This window comes from Amblyraja radiata, chromosome 35 (genome assembly GCF_010909765.2).
Source record: "Amblyraja radiata isolate CabotCenter1 chromosome 35, sAmbRad1.1.pri, whole genome shotgun sequence".
Taxonomy (NCBI): domain Eukaryota; kingdom Metazoa; phylum Chordata; class Chondrichthyes; order Rajiformes; family Rajidae; genus Amblyraja; species Amblyraja radiata.
The window spans coordinates 9,374,718-9,395,317 of NC_045990.1; the positions used below are offsets into that span (position 1 = coordinate 9,374,718).

Consider the following 20,600-nt stretch of genomic DNA (forward strand, 5'->3'; position numbering starts at 1 on the left):
ACGATGTTAGAGTTAGGGTTAGGGTTAGGGTTAGAGTTAGAGTTAGGGTTAGGGTTAGGGTTAGGGTTAGGGTTAGGATTAGGTTTAGGGTTAGGGTTAGGGTTACGGTGCCACAGCGGTGGGCCAGTGGAAACCAATTTCCAAACTTGTTAACATAAAGCTGATCTCACTTGCAATATCCTTGGCATAGGAACTTATAACGTATAACATATAACATATAACAATTACAGCACGGAAAACAGGCCATCTCGGCTCTTCAAGTCCGTGCCGAACACTTATTTTCCCCTAGTCCCATCTACCTGCACTCAGACCATAACCCTCCATTCCTTTCCCGTCCATATAGCTATCCAATTTATTTTTAAATGATAAAATCGAACCTGCCTCCACCACTTCCACTGGAAGCTCATTCCACACAGCTACCACTCTCTGAGTAAAGATGTTCCCCCTCATGTTACCCCTAAACTTCTTGCAGAGGGCGATGAATCGCTGGAATTCACTAGCCCGGAGTATTGTGTCGCATGGAACACTTTTATTTATCTGGAGGTATTTACAGAGGTTAGGGTTAGGGTTCTAATGAGTACAGATATTATAAACAGCGGCGCCGGAACGGCAGCGCCAAAAAGTACCCGACCCACAAATACAAAGCTTCATGTACACGGAGAGGAATGTTTTAGAAGAAAGTGGACAAAACGTAAACAGATATGGTTATCTTAGACGTGCATCTTAGTCGTCCTGCATGGGTTGGGTTGAAGGGCCTTTATCGGCGCTCTGTGACACAATAGATCTGTGAATCTATGTATTATTATCTCTACAGTGTCCTGTACTTTTGGGAACTCACTGCTAACTGACGCAATCAAAAAACTGCACTCATTCCAATTTCAGCGATGCATTCGATTAGTTAGAAACAAATAGTTATTGGGCCTCTGGAGAAAGTGGCCAATGGAGAGTTTACCACTAATGCTGCTAACGGCCATTGTGATCTGCTGCACTGAAACTCTTTCGCTTACATGACAGGCATTTCTAAGAGAAGCGCTTCCGGACCAAATGCACTGGATTGGCCTCAGTGAAATGGTTCACGCAGGTGACTGGCGCTGGGTGGACGGAACGGATTATTTCTCCTCTGTAACGTGAGTTCCATTACAATCGTATGTTGTGTGGCACATAGAGACAAGGACGTCCAAAATGCACGATGACAAGCGAGACATCTACGGTGTACAGTAAAGAGAATGACATGAATAACATTAAGCAAGGCACCCATCAGTGGTATTTTTAATGTAATTCTCTTCGGTTGCTTGGCTGAGCACAGTTCCAATCTCGCTCAAGAAGATTGACAATCAGACCATGATTTGCACCTCACTAAATATACTACATGACCATTCACGCCGTCGTCGATGCACAGAGCTGCCACGTGTACCATCTACCAAACACACTGTGATTACTTGCCCAGACTTGACCACAATACCCCACTAACCCATAACCACTTGGTCTAGGCTTTTTCTCCAGAGACACTGCCTGACCCACTGAGTTGCTCCAGCACTTTGTGTCTATCTTCGGAATAAACCAGCACCTGCAGTTCCTGCCTACACCGTAAATACGGTAGTGCTTGCAACACTAACATCCATAAAAACGAATAAGGGAATAAAAGTGCGAATCGGGTAAGAAATACATGATCAAAACAATTTTTTTTCCCTTTGTATTTTCTGATTTAGATTTTGGACTAAGGGAGAACCAAATGATCCACAATCCGAACGCTGTGCGGAGACATATGCTAATGGCACGTGGAATGATCGGCGATGTGATGTCCATCGACATTGGATCTGTGAGAAACCAGCTTCCACAACCTCCCCCTCCACACTACAGATGCCCTAAATCCAATGGGTCACATTCCGTTTTGCTCCTTTATATTAACCTGGCAGTGCTGACTCCCGAATGGCGCAATGGTCCCATTGCCCCCTCATTGTGTGGACGCAAATCCAATTTTCTGAAACGCTTCAAAATGGCAGTGTTCACCAGTACAGGCAGCATCTCTGGAGAGAAGGAATGGGTGACGTGTCGGGTCGAGATCCTTCTTTTGTAGACTCGAAACGCCACCCATTTCTTCTCTCCAGCCTGTCCCGCCAAGTTACTCCAACATTTTGTGTCTACCTTCGGTGTAAACCAGCATCTGCAGTTCCTTCCTACACACGTTATCACAGGTGCTTCCCGTTTCCCGTCATCTATCCAGCTTTGACCTCTATCGCCACCGTCTTGAGGGAGCCAGTGGTTTCCCCACAGCACCCTCTTCCATCGGCGATCAGAGCGCAGACTAATTGGTCAGTGGACTGGGCTCACCAACATCATAGCTCATCACGGGCAGACTGGCTTCCAGTGTGTAACGTTGGCTCATTTTTGCCACCCCCCTTTCCTCACTCTCCTTCCATCTCAAGCTGGGGGACAGTGTGTCTGGCACAGTGGTGTGCAATGTTGGAGCCCCACAGGGAACGGTTCGGGCCCCGTTCCTCTTCACCCTGTACACAGCAGACTTTAACTATAAGTCTGACACATGCCACGTACAGACATACTCAGATGATACAGCGATTGTGGCATGTGTAAGGAACGGGCAGGAGGTGGAATACAGGAACTTGACCAGTGCCTTTTGTGCCTGGAGTGAAGAGAACTGTCTCACCCTGAACACAACAAAGACTAAAGAGATGGTGGTTAACTTTGGCAGGTCCAAGCTCCCCCTTCAGCCGGTCAACGCTGCAGGGGCTGACATTGAGGTGGTGCAGACATATAAATACCTTGGAGTGCACATTGACAACAAACTGGACTGGTCTGTCAACTCTGACTCCCTCTACAAAAAAGGCCAGAGCAGACTCTTTTTCCTCAGAAGGCTCAAATCCTTCAATGTGTGTAATGATATGCTGCACATGTTTTACAACACTGGTTGCAAGTGTTATTTTCTACGCTGTTGTCTGCTGGGGCAACAGCATTAGTGCAAAAAACAATAGGAAGCTGGTCAAACTGGTTAAACGAGCTAGCTCAGTGCTGGAGGGGAGAGTAGACTCTGGGATGGAGGTGCTTGAGAGTCGTATGAGGCACAAGGTGCAGGTCATCCTGAAAAACCCCGGGCATCCCCTCCATATAATTCTGGAGAGTCAAAAGAGCACTCGGAACAACAACCGGCTCCTCTCCCTGCCCTGTAGAACGGAGCGGTTCAGGAGATCCTTCACCCCTGCAGCCATTAGATTTTATAATTCGGACCGCTAGGCTGTAGGGGGATGCATTTTGCAATTATTAATTTTTAACTGTTAATTATTGGTCTTTTTAAGTATTTATTGCTCTCAGGTAGTGTCCACATTGTATTCTATGTATTTTCTGTCTGCGTTCGTTTTGAATCTGTGGGTTTGTTGGTTGGGAGCTTCTGGACATCTGAATTTCCCTGAGGGGACCAATAAAGTATTTATTATTATTATTATTATTATTATCTCCCCCATCTCCAGAGTAGACACAAAATGTTGGAGTAACTTAGCGGGTGAGGCAGTATCTATGGCGAGAAGGAATGGGCGACGTTTCGACCCCCACCTCTATCCTGATCATGGTGGTACCGTTCCTTTATGCATTGTTCCAATAAACATATTTCGCACACTCCATCGTCTTCAGCATGTGCTTTTGTAATGAAGTTGTTTTAATCGCCTTGTGTGATTTTGTGAATTTGTGATCATGAAAAATGTGGGTTTGTGAGAACATACATCTTTTCTATGGGACCCCCCCCCCCCCCCCCCCCCCATATGTTAAATGATTACCACTTCTACAAAGTCCTCAGCTGCCCCCCTCGTGTTCCTTTATAGGACAGTGGTTGGGCTGCATTTGGAATATAGTATGCAGTTCTGGTCACCCCATTACAGGAAAGATGGGGCGGTTTTGTAAATGGTGCATTTTCAATATCACTAGAATGATACCTAGATTAGGAGTATTAGCTATAGAGAGGGGTTGGACAGACTTGGATCGTTTTCTCTGGAATGCTGGAGTTCGCGGAGAGATCAGATAGCAGTATATACAATTATGAGATGCATAGAATAGGTATGTTGCAAAGCCTACCTGAAGCGTCGTTGAAGATCTGCTGCTGAGGGTGTGCGCGATTTTGGCGCCGTTTAGAGGGGGCGGGTTTAAAACGCGATTTTCTCTAAGCTGTTCCAATCGAAAATGTTCAGCCTAGTTAATTATTAACGAAAAATCGCTGGAAGACCCCGTCGCAAAAGCTATTATTGGGTTTAAAGGCCTTGAATAATAGTTATAGTAGTTTAAAAATCAATCTCTAAACCCGCGACCGCCAGCAACCGCAGGGTCTCATAAAGCAAATAGCAGAAGTTAGGTTGTATATTTTTACATTAAAAAGGGCTTCTAAAGATCCCTTTATACTAAGTTTAATATTGCGAGTAGCTCAATTTGGGCCCATTATATCGCGCAGTATTTTTCTCGGCATTTGGGGCACAAATCTACCGCAATGTGAACGTTCTAAACCAGCGCGTTCCACAGGGACCCACTGGAAAGCTGATTTAAATGGGCATTTATTTACAGCAATTAAACACTAAATTCCTTCCATTTGGCCTATAAATTAATGTAAATGAGATTTAAAAATCATGTTTTATTGTGAATTATTTGTGAATATTATTTGGACATTTAGGCTATTTAAAAATGTTAATCATTTATTAAGAAATGGATAGATGTTTAGATCTAGTAATTGAAGTCTGAAATTAGCTACAATTAGGTAACTAACTAATTATATGCTTTAATTTCAGGTCATCCAAGTAAGATTATTTTATATTTGTTTCAGAATGCTTCAATCTATGATAACTGAAAATTTCATTCAGTTCTCTTAATTTTTAAGAAAGTTATGGGCTTTTGACTTCACGATCACAGCTTTTTTGTTATGTCCATAGAAAATCAATAGGGAACAAGATGCTCATTTCCCAGTATGAAAATGGCCATAACTTTTTAAATACTTGAGATATGAAAGTGAATTAGGTGTCAAATTAAACTTATTTTTATGCTTTATCTGATGGGATAAACTACAGACTTGATTTTTAAAATCTCAAAATTTTGTAACATTGCTACATAGAAAGGGTAGAGAGTCAGAACCTTTTTTCCAAGATGAAAATTTTGAGGATTTACATCCTTGTGATTGAGGCAGTGCACCGTAGGTTCAGGAGATTGAGGGATGGCGGGACTGTCATATGAGGAAAGGCTGAAAAGACTAGGCTTGTATTCACTGGAGTTTAGAAGGACGAGGGGGGATCTTATATAAACGTATAAAATTATAAAAGGACTGGACAAGCTGTATGGAGGAAAAATGTTCCCAATGTTGGGCGCGAGACCAGAACCAGGGGCCACAGTCTTAGAATAAAGGGGAGGTCATTTAAGACTGAGGTAAGAAAAATACCTTTTCATCCAAGAGAGTTGTGAATTTATGGAATTCCCTGCCACAGAGGGAAGTGGAGGCCAAGTCACTGGATGGATTTAAGAGAGAGTTAGATAGAGCTCTAGGGTCTAGTGGAGTCAAGGGATATGGGGAGAAGGCAGGCACGGGTTATTGATTGGGGACGATCAGCCATGATCACAATGAATGGCGGTGCTGGCTCGAAGGGCCCAGTGGCTGCCTCCTGCACCTATTTTCTATGTTTCTATGTTTCTATGTCCAAAAACTCAAATGCTAGAGGCCATACATTTAAGCTGAGAGGGACAAAGTTTAAAGGAGCTATGTGGACTAAGCATTTTCCACATAAGCTGGCGAGTGCCTGTAACACATTGACAGGGGTGGTGGTTAAGGTAGATATGATGGTGGCATTGAGACTTTTGGATAAGCATATGCACATGCTAGTCTTGTTCGGCAAATCGTGGGTGGAAGGGCTTGTTCTTCTGGTACAATGTTCTATGTTCTATGTTCTAAATTAGGTGAATTTTGTTGAAGAGCTGAAACGCGCAATAAAGATTTAATCACACAGTACAAAACATGCCCAGGAATAGAGGGGGCGATGTGGAGTGTGGGGATGCTTAAAGGTGCCAGGACAGAGTGAGAAGTAAGGAAACCACATGAAAACGTGCACTTAAATAAATAACAACATCGGAACATCCTGGTCATTGCAACTGCAAACCCAGTACACTACAGGACCACAAGTCATTAAAATGAAAATCATTTTTATTCATGAATCAGGTTAGTAAAAATGAGGTTAAAAGCAAGTGGTAGATTTCATTTGAATATAAACATTCAGATTGTGGATCACATCCATGCAGGCACAGAATTACATATTGAAGTTGGTGCTCCGAGTTTCCGATGCCCCCCCCCCCCCCCCCCCCCCCCCCGCCCCATAACGGAATGATGAGCTAGTAACAGGGGGGAGTCTGCAGGCCGATGTAGAGGGAACGAGGAAGGTAGAGGGAAGTGGGGGTTGTGGGATGATGAGTAGAAAATTAATAGTAGCCTTGCATTTCAATAAAATGAATTGGATCACTTTGGACACATCACCGCCCTGACAGAAGCTAGGGCTGGCAGCCCATCTCTCGAGAACTAGGTTTGATTGGAATGGAGCCCAGTACACTGGCCGTTCAGTCTGCGTTCTCAGTGCCAACTAGTCCAGTCCTCAGAGAAAGTCACATATCATGACATGGAAGCCATGCTGCAGTTTCACCCGGGATGTCTCGGATCCATGGGGCCAAAGCTGAATGGATGTGGGGGCGCCAGTAACCAGTTGATGGTATTGAGTATAGACGTTGGGATGTTGTGTTCCAGTTACACACTGTGCTGGTGAGGTCACCTTTGGAGTATTGTGTTCAGTTTTGGTCACCCTGCCATAGGAAAGATGTTGTTAAGCTGGGAAGAGTGCAGAGATGTTTCACAGGGATGTTACTAGGACTTGAGGCGTTGACCTATAGGGAGAAGATGGGCAGGCTGGAACTATATTCATTGGAGCGAAGGAGGATAAGATATGTTCTTGTATAGGTGTTGAAGATAATACGAGGTAGATGCATAACCTCTTACACAGAGGAGGGGGACCAAGAACCAGAGTTTTAGGTGAGAGGGGGAAAGAATTGATATGAAACCGAGGGGCAACTTTCCGACCCAGATTATATGGAATGAGTTGCCAGAGGAGGTAGTTGAGGCATAAACAATAATAACATTTAAAGGACATTTGGACATGTACATGGATATGATAGGTTTAGAGAGATATGGGCCAAACGCGGACAGTTGGATGAGTCCCCGTGGTCAGCATGGGCAAGCTGGGCCAAGGCTATATGACTCCATCAGATTTTTCTTGGACTGGAGCTTCGACCACTGGCCATTCAGTCACCACCCTGAGGTATACACAATCCATTCCACGCCTCAATGGACAATAACAGTGGACAGATCACAAATTTCAGGCAGCCCACCACTGGTTGAAGACTCCCAGGGCAGCTTAGTTCCAAAGAGTCCGAGTGGGAGAGATATGAGGTAGCTGGAAGCATGGGTGAACATGTTACGTTGGCGCATTTCAACACTGCGGAGAATTGTATCTGGGTCTGCACTGTGAAAGACAATGTGAACTTTGGTCCCCTTTGGTTCCTTTGTGGCTGGTTACACTGCTGGGTTAGGACAATGGAGTAAAAGGGGCTGTGTTCAGTGGGGTTTGGGATAGTTGTAGAGGTGAAAGGAATGGAGGGGGGGGGGGAGTTCTGACCACACACCCACCGCACCAATTCCAGTTCAGGACTGCACACTCGGTATTCAGTCGAGGGACATTTAAGCTCCTGTCCCACTTTGGAAAACCTGAACGGAAACCTCTGGAGACTTTGCGCCCCACCCAAGGTTTCCGTGCGGTTCCCGGAGGTTGCAGGCGGTTGCTGGAGGTTGCAGGTAGTGGAAGCAGGTAGGGAGACTGACAAAAACCTCCGGGAACCGCACGGAAACATTGGGTGGGTCGCAAAGTCTCCAGAGGTTTCCGTTCAGGTTTCCTAAGTGGGACAGGGGCATTATTACAAATTGATTCACTCCCCCACTCCGCCCCATCTGGAACCTGAGCGGACGTTTTCACGACGCTGGTTGTTCACAGCTAGGGAGATGTTCGGAACTGCACGGCCGATATTGCCACGACCCATCCTCGGACACCACAGCACAATCTCCATCCGTACCATTGTGTTGACCGCTCGCCCAGAACCTGGAGAAGGAGAGAGATGCCAATTGGAACGAGTGAGCAGTGTATAATTCAGGAAGGGATTCTGTCCACTGCCCGAGTTCCTCCTGTTGATCGGTGGTTAAATATTTAACTGCAGCCTAATATACCTTTATAATGAAACAAGTAGGGGTAAGATAATGGTGCCAGGGTTGGATTCTGTGCATGTTCCTGCTAGTACCATCATCCATCTATGATGCGGCAGATATTTTGTTCACAGACACTGAAGTTCCTTCTTAGTTTTATCTCATATTTGAACCATTCCTACAAAGACCCAAGAACTGGACGCAGGTATATGCCGAGGAAAATTAACAGACAATTTCGTGGATTTCTGCAGCCCGATTCATGCTTAGTTTCATCCTCACACTGCCGCCGCTTTGTCAACTGGACCATCCAATGTTCCCGAACCTCAATGTAAATCCCCATCTCTTGGTCTTTCTCCTAGCGTCTGTCAGCTTGCATTTCCCCCCACCCTCTCTTTTATCTGCCACTAACTGTCTGACCATTAACTCCCTGTCCATGACTCCGTTTCTCTCTCCACATGGGCTTCTCGACTTGCTGAGTATTTCACCTTCACAGATCTCCCAAATCCACTGCGAGTTCTATGCTGCATTGTAGGTTTTTCAGTTTTACCAGCCAGCCAATTAGTTTGGTTTAGTTTAGTTTAGTTTAGCTTAGAGATACAGCGCGGAAACAGACCCTTCGGCCCAGCGATTCCGCGCCGACCCGTGATCCCCGCATATTTACACTATCCTTTGTTTCGTATCCACAAAACTTTTGTTCTCCCTCCTTTTAAACCCGAGAGCCAACATTTTTACTCAGAAGGTGGTGGAATGGAATGGAATGAGCTGCCAGAGGAGGTAGTTCAGATAGATTTAATAACAATATTTCAAATACACCTGGTACATGGATAGGGAAGATTCAAGAGGGATATGGGCCAAATGCAGGCAATTCCAATTTAGGAATCACTCGGGCGGCGCTAGGTGGAGTTTGCTGATTTACAACGCCAGCGACCCGGATTCGATCCTGACTTACAGGCGCTGTCTGTGCGGAGTTTGTATGCTCAGCCCGTGACCGCGTGGGTTTCCACCAGGTGCTCCGGTTTCCTCCCACACGTGCAGGTTTTTAGATTGTGTAGGAAAGAACTGCAGGTGCTAGTTTAAATCGAAGGTAGACACAAAATACTGGAGTAACGCAGCGGGACAGGCATCATTTCTGGAGAGAAGGAATGGACGACGTTTCGGGTCGAGACCCCTGTTCGGCTGAATGCTGCCCATTCCTTCCCTCCAGCGATGCTGTCTGTCCTGCTGAGTTACTCCAGTTACTCCAGCATTTTGTGTCTATCCAGGTTTGTAGGTTAATTGGCTAATTTTGAAAATTGACCCTAGTGTGTAGAATAGTGGAAACGTATTGCTTGTTGGCACTGGTTATCACGGACTCGGTGGGCCGAAGGGCCCGTTTCCACGCTCCATCTCCAAAGTCTAAAGTCCCTGTCCCACGTTGGAAACCTGAACGGAAACCTCTGGAGCCTTTGCACCCCATCCAAGGTTTCCGGTTGCAGGTGGTTGCCGGAGGTTTGCAGGTAGTGGAAGCTGGTAGGGAGACTGACAAAAACCTCCTGGAACCGCACGGAAACCTTGGGTGGGGCGCAAAGTCTCCAGGGGTTTCCGTTCAGTTTTCCTAAGTGGGACAGGGGCATTAAGATGCACCCGAGAAAAAAAACAGAGGGAGTTGACTGGAAACTTAGGGTTAGCGGGAGGGCAACACAAGATATACTGCACAAACCTATAAAATAACTTAAGTTAACAAGGGCCTCCAGGAATGCCGAGGTTAAAGATACCTCACTGGGGAATAGAAACCAACACTCACTTGACATTCGCGGTATAATCACTGCCATCCACCCAACGCCACGTCCCTTCAGTCGTACAATGGAGTCCAATCCAATAGTCACAATTTCTATACCGTCGAAAATACTCCTGCCGTGTAAACAACAACATCCATATGAACAGGTTTTGTCGTATTAGTGACACGACAAACATATTATTTAGCCCTGTATCGGGACACAATGGGTCACGGCAGCCAATGGGTTAAAGTGGACAGGGGGCGAGGGCAGAACAATCTATGTTGCAAATTTGCTAATTAGAGAACACGTGTCTCAGTTGCAAAACAATTTTAGGTCAGTACAACACTTCACCCCCCCCACCTCCCTCCCACACACACACACACACACACACACACACACACACACACACACACACACACACACACACACACACACACACACACACACACACACACACACACACACACGATCTTCCATCTTACCCCACACCCCCGCTTTCTCCCCTCCCCTCTGTCCAACCTACTTCTCGCCTCCAGTTCTCCTTTCGCCGACGTTCCTCCCTCAAGCTGCACAATTCGAATCTCTTAAATCCTCTTGTCTCACACATTCTGGCCTTTGTCAAACATCTGCCTCGCCAGTAACCTATTACCTGTCAGACCTTCCACTGCCCCCCCCTTACTTTTAGCTGCCCCCCCCCCCCCTTCTACCCTTCACCCCCACAATTAGCCTGAAGAAGAGTCCCGAACCAAACCATCATCTATTCCTGCTCTCTAGAGATGCTGCCTGACCCACAGAGTTACTCCAGCACGTTGCGTCTTTTTTAGTGCCTTGCTATAGCCTTTAAGCACACGGATGGAGCAAATGGATGCCGATACGCACTGTTTATAGATCAATTAATTGTGTGTCCTGACGCGGCACCAAACGTGGTGAATAAACCGTTGCTGATTCAATGAGATAAGAGGTTCGAAATACATACACGTTGGGTCCCCTAACATAGAAGCATAGAAACATAGAAAATAGGTGCAGGAGTAGGCCATTCGGCCCTTCGAGCCTGCACCGCCATTCAATATGGTCATGGCTGATCATCCAACTCAGTATCCTGTACCTGCTTTCTCTCCATACCCCCTGATCCCCTTAGCCACAAGGGCCACATCCTCTTAAATATAGCCAATGAACTGTAAGTTTCTATAAGATCCCCCCTCAATCTTCTGAATTCTAGCGTGTACAAGCCGAGCCTATCCAGTCTTTCTTCATATGAAAGTCCTGACATCCCAGGAATCAGTCTGGTGAACCTTCCCTGTACTCCCTCTGCGGCAAGAATGTCTTTCCTCAGATTAGGAGGCCAAAACTGTACGCAATTCTGTCATTGTCGCTGTAGCTGAGCGAGGGTGTTGACTGGAGCCCAGCTACCTGTCGACTGGGTGATCTCAAGGTGAGATATGTTTACGTACTAGGATTTTCCCCTTAACCTATGACGTCACGTGACAGCCCTCGTAACTATTGACGAGGGTTGGACCGCAAGTGGTCTGACTATCAGCTGACGCCACAGTCCCTCATTTGGGATTAACTACCCTTGTTATTAATGCATCATCCATGTCAGTGTCCATTAATAGCTACCCCTTATTTTCCACATGGAATGTGAGGAATGAGATGCCCGAAGTGAGACAGAAATGTAAATAAGTGTAATGCAAAAAATATATAATAATCCTACCTGTTCCCCGTCACTGTCAATGACCACAAGAGTAGCGTTCATTACGGTACAGAGATTCTGAGCTTTATTCCATGTTTGTTCGGTGGAGGAGAAGAAGTAAAGGGTTTGATTGAACAGTCTCCATTGGTCGAAAGGCTGGCCAAAGGGTAGATTGACAAAGACAGTAATAGATTAATGTTAGGTGTAAGGAGGAACTGCAGATGCTGGTTTAAATCGAAGATAGACACACAAAACTGGAGTAACTCAGCATCTCTGGAGAGAAGGAATGGGTGATGGACATATCGAAACGTCACCCATTCCTTCTCTCCAGAGATGCTGCCTGGCCAGCTGAGTTACTCCAGCTTTTTGAGTCTACCTTAGATAAATGGAATGATCAGCTGGGCAATATCGACCTTCACAAATCTCACTGCTCACGCGTGTTTCACACGTGGATACATATAATCTCACGTGTAGAGTCTTTCTCATGACATGTTCCCATTTACTGAGCATGTGATCTCTTGAAATGACCGCACAGATTAACGCTGACGTTGCTGTGTTGAATTCGCAGCATTTAAGATGAACGATAGACACAAGAGCATTGTGGACCAGTGCAACTTTATCGAGGTGTATAGGAGCTTGCGGCTGTTAAGGATAAACATTTTGGTCAATGGAACATCTGATTATTCTCCGGGTTTAGTGGCGGTGGCCGGGTTCAGCGAATAAAGGTAGTTCGTGGAGCTTTGGGGGCACGCTGGAGCCCAGACGTTGCTACGAGCAGTTTAAGTGACACAGAGAATTGGACATCGCTCATCCCTAACGCAGTCCACCTGACGAGCAGGTCATCTGATGTGAGCCGTCTTGTGGTTGTGGATGCTAGCCATGGTCTGGTCCACGATAGACCCCGGCTCTAAAGGTGCAGGGCACCCCCAGAAACGGGGGCTGAAATCCAAGCCTTCATACTGGTTTACAGCCAAATCTCACTGAGTCGTTTCATGCTATTGCACGACTCGCAAAAAAAAAAACTGGTGCATTGGTGGAAGACGAGAAGACCATTGCCTACTTGGAACTTGGAGGATCTCAGCCGAAATGCTGCTCGCTCGGTACAACTTCGTGATAACAACACAACTGGTGTCACACGAGGTGATCAATCTCGAAGTGTTGATGAACTCACACAGGTACAGATCCATGTTATTTCATCACTTGCCGGTCAGATCCCACCACTCAATTACCACCATTGCGAGGTCAACTTGGATCAGGTGGAAATTGTCATCTGCCCCTGTCAATTTGGAGGGGAAATGGGGAAACTGCTCACAACAATTTCGATACATTCAGAGACTAGAGACCGAGATATGTGGTGATGATCAATTTAAGCCCACGCATTGTCAACATTCAGATAGTTCCCAGGATGAATGATTCAATGACTGGAGTCGGATCAGCTGGTCATTGAACTTACCTTCCATTAGCCGTGAAACCACAGCCTGGATTTCGCCGATTGAGTGGTGTATCTTCTCAAAGTTTGCTGTAACTGAACGAGTAGCAACATATTATACCACAGTTTATCTGCCCCATTCCTGCCCTCGCTTTAAATTTGCCCGGCGAACGCAATGATACTACAGCACAGGAATTTCAGATTCCCCTGGTCCACGTGTCACTAGACATAGAAACATAGAAACATAGAAATTAGGTGCAGGAGTAGGCCATTCGGCCCTTCGAGCCTGCACCGCCATTCAATATGATCATGGCTGATCATCCAACTCAGTATCCCGTACCTGCCTTCTCTCCATACCCTCTGATCCCCTCACAAGGGCCACATCGAACTCCCTCTCAAATATAGCCAACGAACTGGCCTCGACTACCCTCTGTGGCAGGGAGTTCCAGAGATTCACCACTCTCTGTGTGAAAAAAGTTCTTCTCATCTCGGTTTTAAATGATTTCCCCCTTATCCTTAAGCTGTGACCCCTTGTCCTGGACTTCCCCAACATCGGGAGCAATCTTCCTGCATCTAGCCTGTCCAACCCCTTAAGAATTTTGTAAGTTTCTATAAGATCCCCTCTCAATCTCCTAAATTCTAGAGAGTATAAACCAAGTCTATCCAGTCTTTCTTCATAAGACAGTCCTGACATCCCAGGAATCAGTCTGGTGAACCTTCTCTGCACTCCCTCTATGGCAATAATGTCCTTCCTCAGATTTGGAGACCAAAACTGTACGCAATACTCCAGGTGCGGTCTCACCAAGACCCTGTACAACTGCAGTAGAACCTCCCTGCTCCTATACTCAAATCCTTTTGCTATGAAAGCTAACATACCATTCGCTTTCTTCACTGCCTGCTGCACCTGCATGCCCACTTTCAATGACTGGTGTACCATGACACCCAGGTCTCGCTGCATCTCCCCTTTTCCTAGTCGGCCACCATTTAGATAATAGTCTGCTTTCCTGTTTTTGCCACCAAAATGGATAACCTCACATTTATCCACATTATACTGCATCTGCCAAACATTTGCCCACTCACCCAGCCTATCCAAGTCACCTTGCAGTCTCCTAGCATCCTCCTCACAGCTAACACTGCCCCCCAGCTTAGTGTCATCCGCAAACTTGGAGATATTGCCTTCAATTCCCTCATCCAGATCATTAATATATATTGTAAATAGCTGGGGTCCCAGCACTGAGCCTTGCGGTACCCCACTAGTCACTGCCTGCCATTGTGAAAAGGACCCGTTTACTCCTACTCTTTGCTTCCGGGTTCCTGATTCCCACTCTACCCGGCACTCACTAAGTTTCCCAGCTCCACCCCCCCCCCACCCCCCCAAGAATTACTCGTTCCTGCGCCCTGCTGATTCCCTACAGATCCTACCCTCTCCAAACTCACAAGTGTCCAAGTTCCAGCGCGGCTCGGTGACAGATTTTACATTTACTCCGTTTTCAGCTTTCTGATGTTGGTCTTGAATATTCCAGTAAGAGAATGAAACGCGGACCATCTCATCGCGAGTCTGGTGAATGACTGCCCCATATATTCAGCTCGACAATTCTCTGAACTGGAGAGTCCAACTTCACACTCACCATAACTCCTCCTCTTGGAAACATCCATAAGGTAGTCAGCATTTGATATCTTCACTTCACTGAACTTGTGTTTGACTGAAATGGGAAAAATATTTGACACTCACATGAATATCTCGAATCGATTTACCTCGGAGGTCTCCTTTTGCCCATGAATGAATGAATGAATGAATGATATCTTTATTTCGAACGATTAAAAAAAAAGAAAGAAAAGAAAAGATGAAAATGAATAAATAAAAGGAAAATTATATATATACATATATATATATATATATATATACATAAATACATACACACATACATACATATACATGTACATGTATACATACATACATACATATACACATATACACACATACACATATATATAACATATATGTTCATACATAAATTAAAAAATCAAAAGCCAATTTCAACATAATGATATATGATATATAAAACAGAGAACATTTGCTGGAATTGTATGCAGCATTAATTAGACAATAGACTGGATTGCGTGCAGAGCTCTGGATGTCACGTCACGAGCCGTCCTACGAAGGGGGAAATCACCAGAGCTTCCAGAAGACGTTCGCCTTGCTGCGGGAGGCGTGTGTGTGGGTGTGTGGGCGGGGGGGGGGGGGGTGCAGAACAGGCAACAAAAAATAGATGTTCGGAAAACAAGACAGAAAAACAAAGTGAGAACGCCAGGTGAGACTGCATGAACGTGCAAGGTGGGAGGACATGGTTTACTTGGCCAGTGAGTGTGGGGCGTCAGAGTGAAGGCGCATAATCAAGAGGCGGGGAGAGGCGGAAGAGGAGGAACTGGCGGGAAGAGGAGGAGGTACACAGTGCATCTGCAGCCAGGCCCAGCTACAGACTAATAATTCTGTGGATTAACACCTTGGGGCAGATTGAGAAGGCACAATAGATGGATCAAGAACATAAACTTCTTAGGGACACGATAAGATAATCGAGATGTCTGCTGTACTGCTCGTCTCCAAGCAAGGGCATATTTCGATCTCCCATTTTCTGTGAAGTATTATTCCTACCTGTCTGCAGGCATCCCCACAAACAGGAAGCAATCGGGAGCGTGTAACCGAAATCCTGAAAAGCTTACAGTATTTTCTACTTCTCCCCCATCCAGCCGGAGTAAATTGAATCTTTGGACTGGCCCTTTAAATGCTGAAGTTCAGATTTCATCACACAGGCCTCGGCTGCCAGTTAGAGAGGCGGGGTTAATAATCACAGGGTCGCTCCGTGAAAATGTCTTTGACCGAGGGAATTAACCGCTGGGTTCCTTCGATACTGTACTGTACACCTCTATGCACAGTAAACTCCTATTAATATTAGAACCTTTTTTTTTTTCCACCACTGAATTAAGTGGAATTGCTGTTTGTATTATTATTACTACCTATACCACGCAATAATGAGAAGGTGTGTCTACCTACAGACCTATTAAATCATGTTATACATGAGTTCAATCAAGCTATACATGAGTACAACAAGGCAAACAGAGAAAAAAACCTGCACACTAAAGCGATATCGAATTACAACGTTAAACTTACAGAAAGAAAAGTGTAAAATACCCAATGAAGTCGGTTGGAAGATCGGGTTTGCAGCTTGGTTTGTGGGAGGACGGTCACTTACATTATGAATACATGCTGATATATACATAAGCCAGACACAACATGCTGGGGTAATTCAGCGGGTCAGGGAACATCTCTGGAGAACAAGGATGGGTGACGTTTCGGGTCGGGACCATTCTTCACACACATATATCAATTGGAGAGCAGCAGTTGCTGGAATCGCGTACTTCCTCATGCGGTACTTTCATTATTGCGAGATGAAATGGACAAATAAGTTCTGCTGATTTAGGCCTCTTATAGAAACTTATAGAAACGGCCTCTTATAGAAACTTACAAAATTCTTAAGGGATTGGACAGGCTAGATGCAGGATGATGATTCCCGATGTTGGGGAAGTCCAGAACTAGGGGTCACCGTTTAAGGATAAGAGGGAAATCTTTTAGTACCGAGATGAGAACAACATTTTTCACACAGAGAGTGGTGAATCTGTGGAACTGTCTGCCACAGAAGGTAGTTGAGGCCAGTTCATTGGCTATATTTAAGAGGGAGTTAGGTGTGGCCCTTGTGGCTAAAGGGATCAGGGGGTATGGAGAGAAGGCAGGGATGGGATACTGAGTTGGATGATCAGTCATGATCATATTGAATGGCGGTGCAGGCTCAAAGGGCCGAATGGCCTACTCATGCACATATTTTCTATGTTTCTATATGCATTTCCTTTTATTCATTTTTCGTCAATCACATTAGCGACTCGTTTCAAAGTTTCAAGTTGCACAAAACTTACCCAGTATAACCGTGGTGCCGAGACACCAGGATTGAAAGACCCAGGAGAGTGCAGGCGATGGGTGCTGAGAGTATTCCTCGGCCAGGCTCTATTAGTCTGACACCATCTTCTGTAAAGTGCAAATTAAATGAATGATTGAAAGAACGAGAGGGAATTGTCCACTGATAAAGACTCCTAATATTTACCGGTTTACTCCTAGGATCAGGCAGACAAACCGGTGACTGCTTTTAAAACTATTCAGCACGTAATATTTCAATTTAAAAGCCATCATATGCAATATCTTCGAGATCTAAATATCGCATACAAAGGAAGTGTGACATATTCTGGACAGTTTCACACAGCACTGTATCACAACGAGGGGACCTCATTGAAACGTACAGAATAGTGAAAGGCTTGGATAGAGTGGATGTGGAGAGGATGTTTCCACTAGTGGGGGAGAGTCGAGGACTAGAGGTAATTGTCTCATAATTAAATGACGTTCTTTTAGGAAGGAGATGAGCTGGAATTTCTTCAGTCAGAGGGTGGTGAATATGTATAATTATTTGCCACAGAAGGCTGTGAAGGTCAGGTCAGTTGATATATTTAAGGCAGAGATAGATAGATTCTTCGGTACACAAAAATGCTGGAGAAACTCAGCGGGTGCAGCAGCATCTATGGAGCGAAGGAAATATGCAACGTTTCGGCCCGAAACGTTGCCTATTTCCTTCGCTCCATAGATGCTGCTGCACCCGCTGAGTTTCTCCAGCATTTTTGTGTACCTTCGATTTTCCAGCATCTGCAGTTCCTTCTTAAACACATGGATAGATTCTTGATTAGCACTGGTGTCAGAGGTTATGGAGAGAAGGCAGGAGAATTGGGTTAGGAGGGAGAGATCGATCAGCCATCATTAATTGGCGGATCAGACTTGATGGGCCGAATGGCCTAATTCTGCTCCTATCACCACGATCGTGTGTTCTCCAAGTATCAATCGCTCAGAGAAGCCCGAGGTACGAGGAGCAAGTAGCACTCGGCCACCTCTCCCCTTCTTCGTGAACTTTGCGCCATTCCTCTCCACGTATGTACGCTTCCAGCAGCAGTTTTTAGTTGATCTGAAAGGGTAATGCATTCTATTCCTTTACTGGGACGGAGGAGATAAATAAATGCACGTACCATTCTTACATCGATGCCAATGCAGCTCCAGTTTCTCCTGCTCATTTGTGTCCACAGTCGGTTCTTCAGCGATATACTCACTGACCGTCTCCCTGTCGTTATACTCCATGTTCTCAATTACAAAACCCTTTTCTTTTTGAAGAATGTATCAATTCGCGAGAGCAGCAGCTGCTGGATTCGCACACTTCCTCATGCGGTACTTTCAGTATTGCGCGATTAAATGGACAAATAAGGTCTGCTGATTTAGATGTTTTTTACAAACGGCCTCTCCAGCTTCACGTGTGGAGCCCCGAGGCGAGGAATGTGCCTCTCGCTTAGACATTTCCCCCCTAACTTATGCTCTCGGAATGTTGGTTCCTAAACTGACCCGAGCGTGTATGAACAAGAAATGCTAGTTGGACTTCAGTTCTAACAGGGACCTCCAAACTAAACGAGCAGCTTGTTCTGTCAGCTGTAAGTGTTTAAGAAGGAACTGCAGATGCTGGAAAATCGAAGGAACACGAAGGTCTGAAGAAGGGTTTCGGCCCGAAACGTTGCCTATCTCCATCGCTCCATAGATGCTGCTGCACCCGCTGAGTTTCTCCAGCGTTTTTGTCTACCTTCTGTCATCTGTAAGGTCAGGCTGGTGGAACCTTCACAACTTCCTGGGATGCGAGCCGCTATACCAGCAATCAACATGCTGGAGGCGATCAAATTAGATATGCTCTGTATATTGCTTATACGTTACCCCTTGTGTATCCCGAATGAATACCCTTTGTGGGTTAACATCACACAATGTGACGGCTTTCCGGAAATCCCCAAATCTATGCAATACAACAAAATGTCCTCCTGTTGACGGTATGGCCAATTCACTGGATGTTTTCAAGAGGGAGATTTAGCGCTTAGGACTAAACGAATGGGGCTGGACAGGCTAGATGCAGGAAGATTGTTCCCGATGTTGGGGAAGTCCAGAACAAGGGGTCACATTTTAGGACCGAGATGAGAAAATCATTTTTTACTCAGAGATTGGCGAATCTGTGGAGTTCTCTGCCACAGAAGGTAGCTGAGGCCAGTTCATTGGCTATATTTAAGAGGGAGTTAGATGTGGCCCTTGTAGCTAAAGGGATCAGGGTGTATGGAGAGAAGGCAGGTATGGGATACTGAGTTGGATGATCATTGATTTAATTGGTAAATTATTGAGCAGCCGGGAGATCAGGTAGGTTAAAGCTGAATGTTGAGAAGTTGACACCTGTAACAGCGGATACGGTAGATGAGGTTGGAGGAGGTGCAACACAGCGCCAGAGACCCGGGTTCGATCCTGACTGCGAGTGCTGTCTGTCCGGCGTTTGCGCGATCACTCTGGGACCGCATGGTGTTTCTCCAGGTGCTCTGGTTTCCTCCCACACTCCAAGGATGTGCAGATTTGTAGGTTAACTGGCTTCTGTAAATTGTCCCGATTGTGTAGGATAGAACTAGGGTAAGGGTGATCGCTGGACGGCGCGGACTCGGCGGGCCGAAGGGCCTGTTTCCACGCTAAACTAAACTACATGGACAGCAGAAACAAATGATCATGGGATTTGGTGACGTGTGTGTGTGGGGGGAGTTAATAAAATAACATTCTGGAAGTTAATTGCGGTGGCTGGAGAAGGCTACTCCACCCCCCCCCCCCCCCACACCCCCCCCCACCCCCCCCCCACCCCCCCCCCCCCACCCCCCACCCCCTCCCCCCGCTGCAGACGTAAAACTGAAAATCAGGTCGGAATTGTATTAATACATTTACTCTTCATGTTGCTCTCTATGGTGAGCACCGCGCGTTCAGGCGCAAATTGCCACATGGTTCCAGGCCACGGGATAAGCTACTTGGCCCATGCAAGTGAATATTAATAGCATCGAACTGTAACGTCCTAATCTCTCCTGACAAAGAAACATAGAAACATAGAAAATAGGTGCAGGAGAGGGCCATTCGGCCCCTCGAGCCAGCACGGCCATTCATTGTGATCATGGCTGATCGTCCCCTATTAATAACCCGTGCCTGCCTTCTCCTTATCCCTTGATTCCACTAGCCCCTAGAGCTCTATCTAACTCTCTCTTAAATCCATCCAGTGATTTAGCCTCCACTGCTCTCGGTGGCAGGGAATTCCACAAATTCACAACTCTCTGGGTGAAAAGGTTTTTTCTCACCTCAGTCTTAAATGACCTCCCCCCCCTTTATTCTAAGACCATGGCCCCTGGTTCTGGACTCGCCCAACATTGGGAACATTTTTCCTGCATCTAGCTTGACCAGTCCTTTTATAATTTTATATGTTTCTATAAGAATGACAAAGAATAAGGCGAGACTCCAGGAGCACAATGTAC

General features: G+C 45.8%; 1 protein-coding gene across 1 annotated transcript; it reads right to left on the reverse strand.

Moving 5' to 3' along the window:
- Window positions 1–7,995: 7,995 nt before the first annotated feature.
- LOC116991953 (CD209 antigen-like protein C) lies at window positions 7,996–18,552 on the reverse strand. Its single transcript, XM_033050963.1, has 6 exons — window positions 18,267–18,552; window positions 14,777–14,851; window positions 13,173–13,244; window positions 11,741–11,892; window positions 10,056–10,162; window positions 7,996–8,171 (listed from the first exon to the last, which is right to left on the reverse strand). The coding sequence occupies exons 1-6, from the start codon at window positions 18,373–18,375 to the stop codon at window positions 8,045–8,047; spliced, it is 642 nt and encodes a 213-aa protein (XP_032906854.1). The 5' UTR covers window positions 18,376–18,552; the 3' UTR covers window positions 7,996–8,044.
- Between the last annotated feature and the right edge of the window lie 2,048 nt (window positions 18,553–20,600).